The 20,400-nt window shown below is 47.9% G+C and overlaps 1 protein-coding gene across 1 annotated transcript in view; it reads left to right on the forward strand.

Moving 5' to 3' along the window:
• The window catches only part of LOC132389190 (C-type lectin domain family 7 member A-like), a 10,615-nt gene extending 504 nt beyond the window's left edge, over window positions 1-10,111 (forward strand). The window contains exons 2-4 of the mRNA XM_059961646.1: window positions 7,507-7,655; window positions 8,630-8,691; window positions 9,413-10,111. Of these exons, the coding sequence (XP_059817629.1) occupies window positions 7,507-7,655; window positions 8,630-8,691; window positions 9,413-9,608 (407 nt within the window). The 3' untranslated portion in view covers window positions 9,609-10,111. The remainder of the gene's footprint in view (window positions 1-7,506; window positions 7,656-8,629; window positions 8,692-9,412) is intronic.
• The last annotated feature ends 10,289 nt before the right edge of the window (window positions 10,112-20,400 follow it).

Here is a 20,400-nt window from a genome sequence, read left to right on the forward strand (position 1 = left end):
AGTTTCGCTGTGTGTCTGACCCCGGGAGTGTTTGATGGGACCGTGTAGAGGAACAATCACTCTGCGCCTGACCCCGGGAGTGTGTGATGGGATAGTGTGGAGGGAGATTCACTCTGTGTCTGATCTCGTGAGTTTGTGACGGGACGGTGTGGAGGCAGATACATCTAGTATCTGAGCCCGGGAGTGTGTGATGGGATGGTGTGGAGGGAGATTCACTCTGTGTCTGATCTCGTGAGTTTGTGACGGGACGGTGTGGAGGCAGATACATCTAGTATCTGAGCCCGGGAGTGTGTGATGGGATAGTGTGGAGTGAGATTCACTCTGTGTCTGATCTCGTGAGTTTGTGACGGGACGGTGTGGAGGCAGATACATCTAGTATCTGAGCCCGGGAGTGTGTGATGGGATGGTGTGGAGGGAGATTCACTCTCTGTCTGACCCCGGGAGTTTGTGACGGGACGGTGTGGAGGCAGATACATCTAGTATCTGAGCCCGGGAGTGTGTGATGGGGCGGTGTGTAAGAAGCTTAAACACAAAGTACTCTGCAGATGTTGCTGTCAAAGCAACACACACAGCACGATTGATGAATTTAACAGGTCGGGCAGCTTCCGTGGAAAGGAACAGTCAACGTGTTATGGCCGTGACTCTTCGCCAGGACTGAGGGGTTGGCCAGGAACTCTATAGAGAACATGGGGGAAGTTTGGGAAGGTTAACGATGGTCGGTGCTTGGTGAAAAACAAGTGAGGGTTGAGATCAAGATGAGTGTAATGGGAAGCAGCGAGGGGATAGGCAGGAAAGGTAAAGAAGCGTCCCCTATGGATGTTGCCTGATGTGAAGATCAAGTCGTATGAATCAAGGTTAGCAGAGCTGGGACTTTTCTATTTGGAACGTAGAAGAATGAGAGGGGACGATATGGTCTACAAGATTATGAGAGGCATTGATAGGGTGGATAGTCAGTACCTGTTTTGCAGGGCACCAATAGCAAACAGCAGGCGGCATATGTAAAACGTCAGGTAGGGAAGTTTAGGGGAGATATCAGGGGTAAGGTTTTTACACAGACGGTTGTGAGCGCCTGGAATGACTTGCCAAGGATGGTGGTGGAGGCTAAAACTTTAGGGACATTTACGAGCCTCTTGGACAGGCACGGGGTTGAAAGAAAAATGGAGGGTAATGGAGTAGTGTGGGTTTAGTAATTTTTTTAAAGGATTATATGGGTCGGTAAAACACGGAGGGCTGAAGTGCCTGCATTGTGCACTTCTTTTCTATTGTTCGAAGGAATGTAAGGGAGAAGCATTATGTGTAGTAGAAGAAGGAAAAACCATGAGGGAGGTGAGAGTGAGCTGGAGGAGGAGGAAGTGTGAAAGTGCGAAGAGGAAGGGCGCTGGAGGGAATTACTGGAAGTTGGAGAATTCAAGGCAGCTTCCATCTGTGTCTGACCCTGGAAAGTGTGTAGGGACGGTGTGCAACCAGCGACACCTACTGTCTGATGCCGGGAATGCGTGATTCGGCAGGACGGGAACTGTATTACATTACTTTGAGTCTGACCCTGATTGTGTGAAGAGATGATGCATCAGGACCTTCTCTCTGCGATTGACGTCTCTGTGATAGCTCGGGAGAAGCGGGTTTTGCTCTATGTTTGACTGCTAGAATGAGTGACGTCACTGACGGTGTGAGCTTCGCTCCACGTCTGATCCCAAAGGAATGTGACAGGACGTTGTGGAGGGTGTTTCACATCGACCCCGGGTGTGGGTGATGGGACGGTGTGCAGGGAGTTTCACTCTATGTCTGACCCCGGGAGTGTGTGATGGGACGGTGTGCAGGGAGTTTCACTTTATGCCTGACCCCGGGAGTGTGTGATGAGACGGTGTGCAGGGAGTTTCACTCTATGTCTGACCCCGGGAGTGTGTGATGGGACGGTGTGCAGGGAGTTTCACTCTATGCCTGACCGCGGGAGTTTGTGATGGGACTGTGTGGAGGGAGATTCACTCTGTGTCTGACCCCTGGTGTGTGTGATGAGACGGTGCGGAGGGAGATTCACTCTGTGTCTGACCCCGGGAGTGTGTGATGGGACGGTACGGAGGGATATTCACTCTGCGTCTGACCCCGGGAGTTTGGGATGGGACGGCGTGGAGGGAGATTCACTGTGTGTCTAACCCCTGGTGTGTGTGATGGGACGGTGCGGAGGGAGATTCACTCTGTGTCTGACCCCGGGAGTCTGTGATGGGACGGTACGGAGGGATATTCACTCTGCGTCTGACCCCGGGAGTGTGTGATGGGATGGTGTGGAGGGAGATTCACTGTGTGTCTGACCCCGGGAGTGTGTGATGGGACGGTGTGGAGGGAGGCTCACTCTGTCACTGACCCCGGGAGTGTGTGATGGGATGGTGTGGAGGGAGATTCACTCTGTGTCTGGCCCCGGGAGAGTGTGATGGGACGGTGTGGAGGGAGATTCACTCTGTGTCTGACCCCTGGTGTGTGTGATGGGACGGTGCGGAGGGAGATTCACTCTGCGTCTGACCCCGGGAGTTTGTGATGGGACGGCGTGCAGGGAGATTCACTCTGTGTCTGACCTCTGGTGTGTTTGATGGGACGGTGTGTGGGGAGATTCACTCTGTGTCTGACCCCTGGTGTGTGTGATGGGACGGTGCGGAGGGAGATTCACTCTGTGTCTGACCCCGGGAGTCTGTGATGGGACGGTACGGAGGGATATTCACTCTGCGTCTGACCCCGGGAGTGTGTGATGGGTCGGTGTGGGGGGAGATTCACTGTGTGTCTGACCCCTGGTGTGTGTGATGGGACGGTGCGGAGGGAGATTCACTCTGTGACTGACCCCGGGAGTGTGTGATGGGACGGCGTGGAGGGAGATTCACTGTGTGTCTGACGTCTGGTGGGTGAGATGGGACGGTGCGGAGGGAGATTCACTCTGTGTCTGACCCCGGGAGTGTGTGATGGGACGGTACGGAGGGATATTCACTCTGCGTATGACCCCGGGAGTTTGTGATGGGACGGCGTGGAGGGATATTCACTCTGCGTCTGACCCCGGGAGTGTGTGATGGGATGGTGTGGGGGGAGATTGACTGTGTGTCTGAACCAAGGAGAGTGCGACGGGACAGTGTGGAGGGAATTTCACTCTGTTTGATCCTGGAGAATGTGATGGGACCATGTGCAATGACCGACATCTGGTTTCCGAGCCCGGGAGTGTGTTATAGGACGAAGTGGAGGGAGCTTAAACACAAAATATTCTGCACATGCTGCGGGCAAAGCAACACGCACATCACGATTGATGCACTCAGCAGGTCGGGAGGATTCCGTGGAAAGGAACAGTCAACGTTTTATGGCTGCGACCCTTCGTCAGGACTGAGGGGTGGGAGCAGGGACACTATAGAGAACATGGGAGAAAGGTGGGAAGGATAAGTATGGTAGGTGCTGGATGAGAAACCGGTAAGAGGGAAGATCAAGATGAGAGTTATGGGTAGCAGGGAAGGTAACGAAACCTCCCCTATGGATGTTGCCGGGTTTGGAGATCAAGTCATATGAAGCAAGGTTAGCAGAGCTGGGAATTTTTTCTTTGGAGCGTAGAAGACTGAGAGGGGACTTGATAGAGCTCTACAAGATTAAGAGAGGCATAGATAGGCTGGAGAGTCTGTACCTGTTTCCCAGACCGCCAATAGGCTAAAAAAATTCAGGGTATTTTAGAGCCTCTTTGACAAGCACATGTATGAAAGAAGAATGGAAGGTTATAGGGTAGTGTGGGTTTAGTACATTTTGCAAAGATTACATTGGTTGGCACAACATGGAGGGCTGAGGTGCCTGCATTGTGCTGTGGTGTTCAATGGTTCTAAGGAATGTAATAGAAAAGCACGATAGATAGTCGATGGAAGCGGTACCATGAGGGAACTGATAGGGAGCTGGAGGAGGAGGGAACAAAGAAACACAGAAAATAGGTGAAGTAGGCTATTCGGCCCTTCGAGCCTGCACCGCCATTCAGTATGATCATGGCTGATCATCCAACTCAGATCCCTGAACATGCTTTCTCTCCATACCCACTGATCCCTTTAGCCAAAAGGGTCATATCTAACTTCCTCATAAATATAGCCAATGAACCGGCCTCAACTGTTTCCTGATTCACCACTCTCTGTCTGAAGAAGTTTTTTCTCATATCGTTTTTCCTCATATAAGTGTTTCCTTTTCCTAAAAGGCTTCCCCTTTAGACTAGAACTGTGACCCCTTGTTCCGGACTTCCCCTACGTCGGACACAACCTTCCAGCATTTAGCCTGTCCAATTCCTTTCGAATTTTATATGTTTGAATAAGATCCCCCCTTATCTTCTAAATTCCAGTGATTAAAACTGGGATGTGGGCAGGTAGGGGGAGGGAATTACTGGAAGCTGGAAAGTTCAAGGGAGCTTCGTCCTGTGTCTGACACTGGAAAGTGAGAAGCGACGGTGTGCAAAACAGCGACACCTACTGTCTGATGCCGGGACTGTGTAATGCGGCAGGTCGGGTACTGTATTACATTACTTTGCGTCTGACCCTGACTGTGTGAAGAGATGATGCATCTGGACCTTCTCTCTGCGTTTGACATCTCTGTGATAGCTCGGAAGAAGCGGGTCTTGCTCTCTGTTTGAATACCTGAATGAGTGACGTGACTGTGCGGAGTGAGCTTCACTGTCTGATCTCAAAAGAATGTGACAGAGCGATGTGGAGGGAGTTTCACAGCGACGCCGGCTGTGTGTGAGATGGGACGGTGTAGAGGGTGTTTCACTCTGTGACTGACCCCGGGAGTGTGTGATGGCACGGTGTGGAGGGAGAATTCCTCTGTGTCTGAACCAGGGAGTGAGTGATAGGACTTTGTGGAGGGAGATTCACTCTGTGTCTGACCCCGATAGTGTGTGATGGGAGAGTGTGGAGGGAGATTCACTCTGTGTCTGACCACGGGAGTGTGTGATGGGACAGTGCGGAGAGATTTTCACTCTGTGTTTGACCCTGGAATATGTGATTCGGCCGTGTGGAATGATCGACATCTAGTGTCTGAGCCCGGGAGTGTGTTATAGAATGGTATGGAGGGAACTTAAACACAAAGTACTCTGCACATGATGCGGTCAAGGCAACACAAACAGCATGCTTGATGAACTTAGCTGGTCGGGCAGCTTCCGTGGAAAGGAACAGTCAATGTTTTATGATCGTGACCCTTCCTCAGGACTGAGGAGTAGGGCAGGGGCACTATAGAGAACGTGGGGGAAGGGTGGGAAGGTTAAGGATGGTAGGTGCTAGATGAAAAGCCAGTGAAGTGAAAAATGAAGCTGTGGGTTATGGGTAGCAGCTAGTGGATAGGCAGGAAAGGTAAAGAAGCCTCCCCTATGGATGTTGCCTGATGTGGAGATCAAGTCGTATGAAGCAAGGTTAACAGAGCTGGGAATTTTCTGTTTGGAGCGTAGAAGAATGAGACGGGACTTGATAGAGGTGTTCAGAATTATGAGAGGCATAGATAGGAAGGATAGACAGTACCTGTTTTGCAGGGCACCAATAGCAAACAACAGAGGGCATATGTAAACAATAAGGGAGGGAAGTTTATTGGAAACCACAGGGTTATGACTTTTTAGTCAGAGGGTTTGTGAGCGGCTGGAATGACTTGCCAGCGATGGTGGTGGAGGCTAAAACATTAGGGGCATTTAAAAGTCTTTTGGACAGGCACATATTTGAAAGAATAATGGAGTGTTATTGGGTAGTGTGGGTTTAGTACATGTTTTTAAGAATTATATGGGACGGCACAGCATGGAGGGCTGAAGGGCCTGCATGGTGCTGTTGTGGTCTGTGGTTCTAACGAAGGTAAGAGGAACGCTCCATGGGTAGTTGTAGGAGGTGGAAGCATGGTGGAGGTGACAGGGTGCTGGAGGAGGAGGAAGAGTGAAACTGGGATGCTAGTACGGAAGGGGAGGGAATTACTGGAAGGTGGAGAATCCATGGGAGCATCGTTCTGTATCTGACCCTGTAAAGTGTGAGGGGACGTTGTGCAAACAGCGACGCCTAGTGTCTGATGCCGGGATTGTGAGATTCGGCTGGTCGGTACTGTATTACATCACTTTGAGTCTGACCCTGACTGTGTGAAGAGATGATGCATCAGGACCTTCTCTCTGCGATTGACATTCTGTGATAGCTCGGAAGAAGCGGGTTTTGCTCTATGTTTGACTGCTAGAATGAGTGGCGTGACTGGGCGGAGTGAGCTTCGCTCCGCGTCTGATCCAAACAAGAATGTGATAGAACGATGTGGAGGGAGATTCACATCGACCCCGGGGGTGTGTGATGAAACGGTGTGGCGGGATATTCACTCTGTGTCTGACCCAGGGTATGTCTGATAGGACGGTGTGGAGGGAGGTTCACTCTATGCCTGATCCCGTAAAGAGTGTGATGGACAGTGTGAAGGGAGCCTGTTTCTGTGTCTGACCCAAGGTTTGTGTGATGGGGCGATGTGGAGGGAGATTCATTCTGTGTCTGACCCCGGGAGTGTGTGATGGGTCCGTGTGGAGGGAGATTCACTCTGTGTCTGACCGAGGGTATGTCTGATAGGACGGTGTGGAGGGAGGTTCACTTTATGCCTGGTCCCGTCAGTGTGTGATGGACGGTGTGGAGGGAGATTCACTGTGTGTCTGACCACGGGGTTGTGTGATGGGACGGTGTGGAGGGAGCGTCGCATTGTGTCTGAGCTCGGCAGTTTTTGATGGGACGGTGTAGAGGGAGATTCACTCTGTGTCTGACCCCGTTGGTGTGTGATGGGACGGTGCGGAGGGAGTGAGAGATGGGACGGTGCGGAGGGAGTGAGAGATGGGACGGTGCGGAGGGAGTGAGAGATGAGACGGTGTGGAGGGAGATCCACTCTGAGTTTGACCCCGGGAGTGTGTGATGGGACTGTGAGGAGGGAGATTCACTCTGTGTCTGACCCCGGGAGAGTTTGATGGGAAGGTGTAGAGGAATAATCACTCTGTGTCTGACCCCGGGAGTGTTTGATGGGACCGTGTAGAGGAATAATCACTCTGTGTCTGACCCCGGGATTGTTTGATGGGACCGTGTAGAGGAATAATCATTCTGTGTCTGACCCCGGGAGTGTTTGATGGTACCGTATAGAGGAATAATCACTCTGTGTCTGACCCCGGGAGTGTTTGATGGGACCGTGTAGAGGAATAATCACTCTGTGTCTGACTCCGGGAGTGTTTGATGGTACCGTATAGAGGAATAATCACTCTGTGTCTGACCCCGGGAGTGTTTGATGGGACCGTGTAGAGGAATAATCACTCTGTGTCTGAACACGGGAGTGTGTGATGGGACGGTGTCGTGGGAGCTTCACTCTGTGACTGAACACGGGAGTGTGTGATGGGACGGTGTCGTGGGAGCTTCACCCTGTGACTGAACACGGGTGTGTGATGGGACGGTGTGGAGGGAGGCTAACTTTTTACTGATCCCAGTTGATGCGACGGGAATTATGGAGGGAGATATCTGGTTTCTTTATTCTTAGTTGCAGAGCAAACGTGTCCGCAAATCTGGATCAAAAATGAAGACCGGTGTTATTTCATATCCAAGATCGCAAATACTTATGATGGAGCGAGGCAACATTGTTCAGAACTTGATTCAGGGCTCCTCGAAATAAATTCAAACAAGGAAAAGGTATGTCTTGCCCTGAGAAGAGATATCAGTAATCAGGAGATCCCGGGATGAGACAAACAGTGATTCTCCCCCCACACAATCCTACTCCGGCCACCGACACCCCCCCCCCGCCCACACTCCTGGGAAGATCATTCCACAATGTCCCGTCGCACACTCCCGGGGTCAGACACAGAGTGAATCTCCGTCCACCCCGTCCCATCACATACTCCCGGTGGCAGACACAGAGTGAATCTCCCTCCACACCGTCCCATCACACAATCCCGGGGTCAGACACAGAGTGAATTTCCCTCCACACCGTCCCATCACACACTCCCGGGGTCAGACACAGAGTGAATCTCCCTCCTCACCGTCCCATCACACACTCCCGGGGTCGGACACAGAGTGAATCTCCCTCCGGACCGTCCCATCACACACTCCCGGGGTCAGACACAGAGTGAATGTCCCTCCAGACCGTCCCATCACACACTCCCGGGGTCAGACACAGAGTGAATCTACCTCCACACCGTCCCATCACACACTCCCGGGGTCAGACAGAGAGTGAATCTCCCTCCACAACGTCCAATCACACACTCCCGGGGTCAGACAGAGAGTGAATCTCCCTCCACACCGTCCCATCACACACTCCCGGGGTCAGACACAGACTGAGTCTCCCTCCACACCGTCCCATCACACACTCCCGGGATCAGACACAGAGTTAATCTCCCTCCACACCGTCCCATCACACACTCCCGGGTTCAGACACAGAGTGACGCTGACTCCACCCCGTCCTATCACACACTCCCGGGGTCAGACGCAGAGTGTATCCCCTCCACACCATCCCATCACACACTCCCGGGGTTAAACACAGAGTGAATCTCCCTCCATACTCCCGAGCTCAGTCAATGGGTGTTTCCCTCTCTGCTCCGTCCTTTCACATGGATATGCAATGACAGAGTCTGTTTCTAAACATTATCTGAAATGATTTAATTTCACAGAATTTTGTTTCTAATGCTGTCTATCAATCTGTATCATACTGGATCGGAAAATGCGCAAACAGGTGAGGTTTGGACTGTTGCCGGTCTGTGGTGTTGGATTGGGACAGTGGGTTAGTTTGGAGAATGAAACGAGGTCGTGTGGATAGAGTCGGGCAGTGGGATTAGTTTGAGTTCTGACTCAGATCTATGGGGAGAGAGGGAGTCAGTGAGATCAGTTTGGACAAAGGCTCGGTGTTGTTTTGAGAGTGGAGCCGCGGGATTAGTTTGTTGACTGACAGAGTGTTGTCCCGAGAGGGTGAGGAAGTGGGATTAATTTGGGAGATTATTCGGGATTTTAGCAGAGCGCGGTATAATGAGATTCGTTCGGCCATGGACCTGGAGCTGTGAGGAGAGCGCGGTATCATGGGATTAGTTCCGAGGCTGACTGTGGGCTGTGGGGAGAGCGCGGTATCATGGAATTAGTTCCGAGGCTGACAGGGGGCTGTGGGGAGAGTGCGGTATCATGGGATTAGTTCCGAGGCTGACTGTGGGCAGTGGGGAGAGCGCGGTATCATGGGATTAGTTCCGAGGCTGACAGGGGGCTGTGGGGAGAGTGCGGTATCATGGGATTAGTTCCAAGGCTGACCGGGGGCTGTGGGGAGAGCGCGGTATCATGGGATTAGTTCCGAGGCTGACAGGGGGCTGTGGGGAGAGCGCAGATCAGAGCTATTAGTTTGGCGACGTCTCCGGTTGTCTACTGGGACTGTTTTTTCTCTATTGAAATTGTCTAACCCTCTTTGATAGAAATGTGGCCTCTGATCTTCTGTACAAGATATCCTATGGGTCGACCAGCTGCAGTAACTGCGGCTCGTACGGGAGTTATAATTGCAAATGGAAACACAGATTCATCTGCGAGAAGTCGGCACATTTAGACACGGATATTCCTGAAGAGATCCAAGGTTTCTGTCAACAGCCCGTGGGGCCGAGTTCAATCAACTGACTGCACCTCACTTCTCGCCATTCAATCTGCCCCACTCTCAAACCATTTCTACATCTCCCCCTTTCTACTGTTTTTTCTCTTTTTACCCTTCATCTCTCTAACTCACTCCCTTTCCACCCCTCCTCTCCCGATCGAACCCCAGTCTCTGCCTCTCCTCTCTCCGTTCTCTATACACACTCTCAACCAAGGGGAAAAAAGACTGTGCACATTCACCCTATCTGTGCCCCTCCTGGCTTCATACCCACGCTCCAACGAATATAGACACATCCTTCTTGTCTTCTCTCCATATCTCAGACGCTCGAGTCCCGGCAAGATCCTCGGAATTCTCCCTCAGACACTCTTTCCAGCTCAGTGACATCTTTCCTCCATGAGGGCGACCGGAACTGAACACCGCCCTCCAAACGCGGCCTCAGTGACGCCTTGTACAACTTCAACGTGAGCTCAGCACGGTGAAAAGTTGTAAAATTAACATAAGTTTGGAAAATTAATAAATACTGCATACAGTTGAATACCGATGGAGTGTTTAAGTGTTCAGGGAGCGTTCGCAATCTGATGGCGGAGGGGAAGCAACTGCTCGTAAATGGTTGAGTTTTAAGACGCCTGTACCCTTCCCCGATGGTTTCGATGAACACAGGGTAATTCCCGGCGGGAGTCCGGGGAATTTCACCGGCATTTCCTCGGTGATGAAAGTGGTCTTCCCGAGGCATTTCTTCTTGAACATGTTCTCGGTGGAGGGGAAGATCGCTGACGGGCAATAATTAGCAGTCTGAACCTTCAAGGGAAAGTGACAGCGAACCACACTCCGGGGAAAGCTGGATGTTCAGTCGGGAACATGGCACCTTCTCCGTGTTTGAATGAATGAGCTATGTGTAACCAGATGGATTCGGCATTCTGCTCTTTGGGTCTTACCGTATATTGTCTCTCAGTGTCGGTCTAATCTCGTCCTTAATTACGAACGCCAATCCAACTCCTTGACATTCCTGCTTATCTTTCAATATTGCCTGATATCCTTGGATATTGAATTCCCAATCCTCTCCACCCTGCAACCACGTCTCTATAATGGCCACTATATCATTCCCTTTTGTACTGCTTTGTGCCACACGTTCACCGACCTTATTTGGAAAAATACGGGCATTCAGACAAAGTGACTTAACGCTCATTGTGCTTTTAAAATCATGTTATCTTTCTCTCGATACACTTGAATTTTCTTCGCTTCACTTCACTCCACTCTTACTTATTACTTTTAAACTTTTTATTTTTCTCGCACAATGGAATGAAGGGAATGACTGACGCATGAGAGAGGAGCTTGCCCAGGGGGATTGGAGGAGGTTACTGGGGGCGACCACGGCATAGCAGAGTTGGGTAGAGTTTCGAGGAACAGTTCACAAGGCGCAGGATAGATATACCCCAGAGATAGAGAAGTTCTCATATGGCATCCGCGGCTGACGAGAGATAATAAGGACTACATTAAAGTCAACGGACTTTAATGTAAGTTAGCAATAGTGAGCAATAGTGAGTGTGAAGTCGGATGATGAAGTAGTTTTAAAAAAAAACAGCCTCAACTGGCTGCGGAAGAATCAGTCTCTGTTCCTCAGGAGAAGGTTGTGGTCCTTTAAGAGGAATCAGAAAATAAGTGAACGTCAGCATGGCGACTGTGAGTGCGGATCTTCCCGGACAAGCCTGTTAGAGTTCTCAGAGGGAGTAACAAGCCGAGTGGACACAGGAGAGACAGTGGATGTCACTGTGAGTGTCTGTGAGTGTGAATCCTGCCGGACAAGCCTGTTAGAGTTCTCAGAGGGAGTAACAAACCGAGTGGACACAGGAGAGACAGTGGATGTCACTGTGAGTGTCTGTGAGTGCGAATCTTGCCGGACAAGTTGTTAGAGTTCTCAGAGGGAGTAACAAAACGAGTGGACGCAGGACAGGCAGTTGTTGTCACTCTCGTGGTTTTTCAGAGGGCATTTGACAAGGCGCCACACTTTAGGCAACTGAACAAGGGAAAATCCTATGGCGTTACAGGAGAGATTCTGGCATGGATCGCGGAATGGCTGACAGGCAGAAGGAAGAGCGTGGTAATAAAAGGCTGCTTTTCTGATTGGCCGTTGGTGTCTATTGGGGATCCTCCGTGGTCTGAATTGCGACAGTTAATTTTACCATGTTTGTCAACGATTTGGGAGATTGAATTGATAAATTCATGGCCAAGTGTGAGGATGATGAAAAGGTCGGTGAAGGGGTAGGTCGAGCTGAGGAAGCAATGCGATTACAGCAGGTTAGAGATAAATTGGAAGAATGGGCAAAATGGCAGAGCGAATGTAATGTTGCGAAACGTATGAAAATGAATTTTGGAAAAAGGCACAACAGGGCGGACAATTATCAGTTGGGAGGAAGTTTCAAATATCAGAGGAGCAGAGTGAGTTAGGAGTCCTCGTGTAAGGTTCCCAAACAGTTTATTTGCAGTTTGGGTCTGTTGTAAAGAAGGCAAGTGAATGTTACCATTTATGTGAAAGGGAATGAAACGGGAAAACAGGGCAATAATGCTGAGCCTTCTTTACGCTCTAACCAGGCAGAAACGAGTATTCGCAACGGTTCTGGGCCCCATATCCCAGATATGAGATATATCTACGGATAATATATGGCTAATGGAATGTTGGCCTTGATTACAAAGGGAATTGAGTACAAGAGCAAGGGTATCCTTCTGCATTTGTACAGAGCCCTGGTGAGACCATACCTGGAGTATTGGGTACAGTTTTGGTCTCCAGGGTTAAGGTTTTTTGGTCTCCTGGCTGTAGAGGAAGTGCAGCGTAGATTCATGAGGTTAATTCCTGGGATGTCTGGACTGTCTTACGCAGAGAGATTAGAGAGACTGGGCTTGTACACACTGGAATTAAGGAGATTGAGAGGGGATCTGATTGAAACATGATTATTATGGGATTGGACAAGATCGAGGCAGGAAATATGTTCCAGATGCTGGGAGAGTCCAGTACCAGAGGGCATGGTTTGAGAATAAGGGGTAGGTCATTTTGGACAGAGTTAAGGAAAAACTTCTTCTCCCAGGCTGTTGTGGGGGTCTGGAATGCACTGCCTCGGAAGGTCGTGAAGGCCAATTCTCTGTATGCTTTCAAGTAGGAGCTAGATAGGTATCTTATGGATAGGGGAATCAAAGGATGAAGGGACAAGGCAGGAACCTGGTATTGATAGCAGATGATCAGCCATGATCTCAGAATGGCGGTGCAGGCTCGAAGGGACAAATGGTCTACTTCTGCACCTATTGTCTATTATCTATTGCATATTGTAAATAAAGGATGGGTTCTGACTGAAGAGAGTTCAGAGGAGGTTATCAAGGGTAATTAAGGAAATGAAGGGGTAAACTCTAAATAACATTTAGCTGCTTGGGGACTGCACTCACTGGAATTTAGAAGAATGCAGAAGAGCGGGAGTGGGAGTGGGCTAAGTCTGATTGAAACCTAACCAATGCTGAAAGAAGAGACAGGGTGGATAGGGAAGGTCTCTTCCTTTGGGGTTGGTGTATAGAACTAAACTACACAGCCTCAGAATTGAGGAGCACCCTCTCAGAACAGGGGTAGGGAGGAATTATTTCTTTAACCAGCGAGTCGTGAATCTGTGGAATGCTCTACCACAGACCGAAGGAGAGCAGGTTTCAGTGTGTATTTAAGTCGGTTTTTGATCGTTGATTTCTCTTCACCTCATCTGGAAATGAATGCTGACCTGTATTTTCCTTCCTCACCAACTACTGCTCCTGTAACTTAATTTTGAGGGAATCCTGCACGTGGATGCCCAAACCCTTTTGTCCGTAGACTGCTGAATCTTCTCTACATTTAGAAAATAGTCTACACCTTTGTTTCTGATACCAAATTGCATGATCATGTACCTGCAAACACGTTATCCCATCAGACACTAGCTTGCCCGTTTTTCCTAATCTGTATGAACCCCTCTGTGGCCTGCTTGCTACTTAAACACTGTTTGTTGATCGGAAATATTTTGGCCGATCTACACTGACTGTGGTTTCCCGATGAGGAAGTAAAACATTCGGTTGCAGAGGGAGATGCACTGCCCGGGATTTGGAGCTTGTTGATTAGAAATGAGGAAATGACTGTGCTGAACTCTGAGCTGTCGTCAGTAAACCGCAGGTTGCTGTAGGTATTGTAATTGTCCAGATGGTCCGAGGCCCAGCAGGGGAGCTTCTCTGATCGTGTTCCATTTGGCTACCAATGGCATGGGTAGGATAAGTGAGGAGAAGACACAGGGTGTTAGGTTAAAGGGCAGGATCTCCAATATTGCTACCAGTGCCATGTGCAAGCAAGTATAGAACCAGATTATACAATCTCCACACAGAGGTTTCTGATAGCCACTGAGAAGTAGGCGACAGAGTTCCAGAACAGTTATTGCTGAGGTTGTGGAGGCGGATGGTGATAGTAACTCACGTAAAATTGGTAATCAGCTGGTAGAGATCAGTGCAGATATTTTCCTGGGCTGTATACATTTCAATGCAGAATAAACTGCTTTGGCTGAAAATAGTGCTGAAGATGACGCAACTGGCTTACAAACAGAGTGAATGTGTACTGAGGAGAGGCTATTGAGGAGGCAACATCGCAGTAAATTGGTTGAGTTGCAGCGTAAAATGTAGACGCCATCGAACTGGATGAATAGAGGTGATGAATTCTAATGTCCAGAGTATAATGGACAAAGCGGTGTTTCAGTGACAGGAGGCAAAGGGTGGGAATGAGCGGAGACTTTTTGTTTGGCTGCCGGTGGCTCATCACTTTCCACAGGGGCCTGTGTTGGGAGCAATACTTTCTACCTTGTATGACAATCATTTGGATGATGGAGCTGATTGCGTAGTTGCGACGTTTGCAGAGGATTTGAAGATAGGTGGAGGGGCAGGCTGTTTTCAGGAAGCCGAGGGCGCAGAGACTCTTCTTTAAATGGAGAGAAAATTCGGAAAAATATCGAAGGATGAATGGGATCCTTTAAACTTTATTTTGCGGGTTGAAGAAAGTAAATGCAAAATCGGAATTCATTTCAAGAGGGCTGGAACATAAAAGCAATGATGTAATACTGAGAATTTACAAAGCATTGGTGAGGCCTCTCGTGGAGTACTGTGAACGGTTGTGGGCCTTTTATTTAGGAAAGGATGTACTGAAGCTGAAGAGGGTTCTAAAGAGAGTCAAGAGGTTGATTCCATAAAAAATCGTTTGAAGACTCTGGGCCTACACCAGGATTAAGTCAATAAGTTGTGACCTCATCGAAACCTCTCAAATGGAGAAAGGCTTTGCTCGAGTGGATGTGGAGATGATTTCCCCGCAGTGAAAGACCAGAGGATACATCTAAGAATAGAGAGGCGCCCTCTGTGCACATCTTATCCTTTGATTTCCAGTGTATTCCGGCCCAGAGCCGTGAAAGCTTCCCGTATACCAAGGCTTTCAATCACAGAATAAGTATTGTGCACCTGTTGCGAACCCTGTCCAAAGTATGGACATCCTTTCCTCCATCAGGAGCCCCAAGATACTCACAACACTTAAACTGAGCCGCACCTGTGCCTTATAAAGTCACAAAATTCCATCCTTGCTTATATATTTCAGTCCTCCACAATAAAAAAAGTAACATCATATTTTCCTTCCTCAGTTCCGACTGAACCTGCAAATAAATCTTAAAGGAATCCTGCACGAGATCCCTTTGTACCGTAAATATTTCTGCATTTAGAAAATGGTCAACTATCATATTTTTCTATCAGTGTCTGGCCATACACTCTCCCATACTGTACTCTATCTGCTGCACATTTGTCCATTTTCCTAATGTGTTTAAGTCCTTCTGCAGCCTTTCTTCTACCTCAAAATTGCCTCTTGATTGGTAATGTTATTATTGGACTGCACTCACTGTGGTTCCCTGATGAGAAATTAAACATCCTATTGCAGAGGGTGATAACACTTTAACCGTCCGTTGGGTTAGACGGGGCAAAGTGTCTTTAGTGTGTCCAGGACGGTTTCCTGTCACAGTATGTTGACAGGCCGAATAGGGGGAATGCCATACTAAATCTAGTAATAGACGGAACCGTGTCAGATCACAGATCTCTCAGTGGGTGAGCATCTGAGAGACAGTGACCTCCTCTGTTGGCCTTTGGAATTATCATGGAAAAGAATAGAATCAGAGAGAATAGGAGAATTTTTAATTGGGGAAATTGAAATTATGAAGATATAAGACTAGAACTTGCAGGTGTTAATTGGGGTGAAATATACTATGGACATGTGGTCGAAATTTAGGGATCAGGATGTTGGGGATAATTCGACCCAATGAGGAAGATAAAGACTGGTAGGGTGATGGAACCAGGGTTGACAAGTGAGGTGGACATCTAGTCAGGTGGTAGAGGGCAGCATACATGGGGTTTAGGAAGCAAGGATCAGATGGAGCTATTAAGGAATATAGGGTAGCAAGCAAGAAGGTTCAGAAGGGGCTGAGGAGAGCAAGTAGGGGGCATGAGAAAGCCTTGGCGAGAAGGGTAAAGGAAAACCCCAAGGCCTCTTTCAATGATGTGAAGAGCAAAAGGATGATAGGGGTGAAGGTAGGACCGATTACAGATAAAGGTGGGAATGTGTACCTGCAGGCTGTGGAAGTGTGTGAGATCCTTAATGAATACTTCTCTTCGGCATTTACCAATGAGAGGGAACTTGATGACAGTGAGGACAATATGAGTGAGGTTGATATTCTGGAGCATGTTGGTCCTGGGCTCCCTGCTTTTCGCGATTTTTATTAACGGCTTGGATGTGTGGGTAGAAGGATTGGAAAGTTTGCATGAGACACAAAGTTTGTGTTGTTTTGGGTAGTGTTGAGGATTATCGAAGATTGCAGAAGTGGGCTCAGAAGTGGCAGATGGAGTTCAAACCTGAGAGGGGTCAGGTGTGCACTTTGACAGGACAAACTCCAAGGAGGAGTACTAAGTAAATGGCAGGATACTTGGTACCATGGAGAAGCTGATATATCTGGGGGTAGATGTCCACAGATCCCAGAAATTTGTCTCACAGGTAGATAGGGCAGTTACGAAAGTTCACGGGGTGTTAGCTTCATTATACGAAGGATAGAATTTAAGGTTCAAGTTGTAATGATGCGGCCATATCAAACTCTGGTTCAGCCACACTTGGAATACCGTGTCCAGTTCTGGTCGCCCCACTATTGGAAGGATGCGAAAGCATTGGGAAGGGTACAGAGGAGATTTACCAGGATGCTGCCTGGTTTAGAGAGTATGGATTATGGTCAGAGATTAAGGGAGCTCGGGCCTTACTCACTGGAGAGAAGGAGGATGACAGGAGATATGATAGAGGTGTACAAGATATTAAGAGGAATAGATAAAGTGGACAGGCAGCACCTCTTCCTCAGGGCACAGTACAAGAGGACATGTCTTTAAGCTAAGGGGAGGGAAGTTTAAGGGGGATGAGAGGACGTTTATTTTTACTCAGAGACTTGTTGGTGCGTGGAATGCACTACCTGAGTCAGTGGTGGAGGCAGTTGCACTAGTGGAATTTAATAGAGTACTAGACAGGTATATTGAGGAATTTTAGTTGGGGGGGGTGATATAGAATGCAGGGATTAAATGTCGACACAACATTGTGGGCCTACGGGCTTGTACTGTGCATTCTACGTTCTACGTTATATACCTGGCCCAGAATTTGGAGCTTGTTTTTAAGAACTGAGGAAATGATTGTGCTGAACGCTGAGCTACGGACAATAAACCGCAGCCTGGCGTAACCATTACTGTTGTGCAATGGTCCAAGGCCCAGTGGAGAGCAAATGAGGTTGCACCCGCTGTGGACGTATCGTGGAGAGTGACAAAGTACAGCTGGTCCACGTTCTGGGCCCTGTGTAGATCCTGTGAGACGCTAACATCCGAGATATTCAAATAATACGAGAGCCTTGTCGGGTGACAGATGTGACAAAGGCAGGCAGTTACACCAAAGGAAGAGGACACAGGAAACTGGGTGACAGCGAGACAGGGGAAAGCAGTTAATGAACCAGTGCAGAGTAGCCCTGTGGTCATCATCATTAGTAGAATGTAGAACACTTTAGATACAGTCGTGCAAACAAACTAATAGAGGGGTCCCATTGGTCGGCTGTTTTGCAGTGAGTCTGCCACTTGACTCAGAAGGGAAGAAGGAAGAAGAAATACGCTGTGGTGATAGGGGATTCGTTAGATAGGCTAACAGACTGGAGGCTTGTTGTGACAGAATGAGATTCCCGGATGGCATGATGCCTTCGGCGTGCCAGGGTCCGGGATATCTCAAACCGAATCCTTCGTATTTGGTAGTGCGAGGGTCAAAAGCCTGAAGTCTGTATACTGAAGAGGTATAATTAAATTAATTCTGCAATTTGTGAGGGAGAAGCATAAGTCACATGTATCAGTATCTCAATGGAATAATGGGATGTGTAGAGGCATAAGATTGGACCACTTGTTCAAGTCTCCCAAAAGTTAGAGGATGATGAGTAGATCCCTGGAGCAAGAGTCCCAGAAGTTTAATTTGCAGGCTGAGTCTGGGTTAAGAAGGCAAATGCGATGGTGGCATTTATATTAAGGGGAAAATAATAATAATAACAGCAACAATAATAATAATAATAATAAAAATAATAATAATAATAATAATAATAATAATAATAATAGTAATAATGAAAAAACAAGTATATAATGCTGATGCTTTATAAGGAAACAACAAAGGCCGCACTTGGAGTATTGGCAACAGATCTGTTCCCCATATCGCATAAAGGATATGTTGTCGTTGGAGAGAGTGCAGGCGAGGTTCACAAGGATAATACTGGAAATGAATGGGTTAACCTATGAGAAGCGTTCGGTAACTTTGGGCCTGTACGCATTGGAAGTTAGAAGAATGCGTGGTGATAGAACGATAGAACCATTGAACATTACAGCACTAAACAGGACCTCCGGCCTTTCTTGGCTGTGCTGAACCATTTTTCTGCCTAGTCCCGCTGACCTGCACCTGAATCTTATCTTTCCATACATCTCTCATCCATGTATCTGTCCAAGTTTTTCTTAACTTTTATAAGTGAGCCTGAATTTACGTCATCCCACAGCTCATTCCACACTCCCACCATTCACTGTGTGAAGAAACCGCACCTCTTCCCAAATTTCCTTTAAACTGTTCCTCCTTCATCCTTAACCTATGTCCTTTGTGCTTTTTCTATCCCCTCGTCTCAGTGAAAAAAAGGCTGCTTGTATTCACTCTATCTATACCCATCATAATTTTATATCGCTCTTCAATTCTCGCCTCATTCTTTTACGCTCCAGAGAATAAATTCTTAACCCATTCAAGCTTTCTCTGTAACTCAGTTTCTCAAGTCCCGGCAACATCCTTGTAAACCTTCTCTACACTCTTTTTACTATCCTTCCTTTAATTGGGTGTCCAAAACTCCAAATTCGCCTTCACCATTGTCTAATATATCCTTCCTATAACATTCCAACTCTTATACTCAATACTTTGATTTATAAAGGCCAATGTACCAATAGCTCTCTTTACTACCCTATCTATCTTTGACGCCAGTTTTTGGAAATTCAGTATCTGTATTACCATATCCCTCTGTTCTACTGCACTCCTCAGTACCCTACCATTTACCTTGTATGTTCTAGCTTCGATTTTCCATCCAAAGTGCAATACCTCACACATGTCTGTATTAATATCCATCTTGCATTTTCAGCCCCTTTTTCCATCTGATCCACATCCATCTCTAAGCTTAGAAAACCTTCCTCACTGTCCACTTCATCTCTAAAATTTGTATCATCAGCAAATCTGCTGATCCAGTTTACCGCATTATCTCCATATCATTGATATAGATGACAAATAATAATGGCACAGCACTGATCCCTGTGGCCCACCACTTGTCACAGGCCTTCACTCAGGGAAGCAATCCTCCACTACCACACTCTGGCTTCTTCCAACAAGCCAATTCCTAATCTAATTTTCTACCTTACCATGTATACCTAGCCCTTGTATCTTCCTAACTAAACCCCCATGCAGGACCTTGTCAAAGGCCTAACTGAGGTCCATGTAGACAGAATCCACTGCCTTCTCTTCATCTACTTTCCTGGCAACCTCCGCGAAAAACTCTAATAGATTGTTTGAACAATCTTGTGATATTGTTGAACCTACCGAATGTTGAAAGGGCTGGGGACGGTGGATGTGGAAGGGATGTTTCCTGTGGTGGGGATACCCAGAACATGAGGCAACCTACTCAAAATTAGGGGGCGTCCTTTCAGAATGGAAGCAAAGAGGAGAACCTGTTGTCAGAGGAAAGCGAATATGCGGAACGCTCTGCCACAAACCATGCTGGAGTCCAAGCCCGTGAATTGAGTTAGGCGGAATATGACGGTTTTCTGATTGGTTAGGGCATCAAAAATACGGCGACAAGGTCGGTTCAGTGTGATCCGTGATTAGCCATGAATGACAAATCAGATTTGATGGGCTGAATAGCCTTATGATTTGCAATGTCATCTGGTTGTATCATCTCCAACGTCAGCAAATCCATTATTTTCTAAGGGGACCAACATTGCTCATAATACAGCAAATGTGACCTCTCCAGTGCCTTGTAAAGCATAGAAAATAAACCCTTTCTCTTATATTCTGGTCATCTGGAAATAAATGCAAACACTTCATTTGTCTTCCTCACCACCGACTCCAAGAAAGTTAACTTCGAGGGAATCCTCCACCAGGACTCACAAATTCTTTTGCGTGGTAGTTTTGTTTTTTTTTTAAGAAAATAGTTCACACTTTTATTT

This window comes from Hypanus sabinus, unplaced genomic scaffold (genome assembly GCF_030144855.1).
Source record: "Hypanus sabinus isolate sHypSab1 unplaced genomic scaffold, sHypSab1.hap1 scaffold_496, whole genome shotgun sequence".
Taxonomy (NCBI): domain Eukaryota; kingdom Metazoa; phylum Chordata; class Chondrichthyes; order Myliobatiformes; family Dasyatidae; genus Hypanus; species Hypanus sabinus.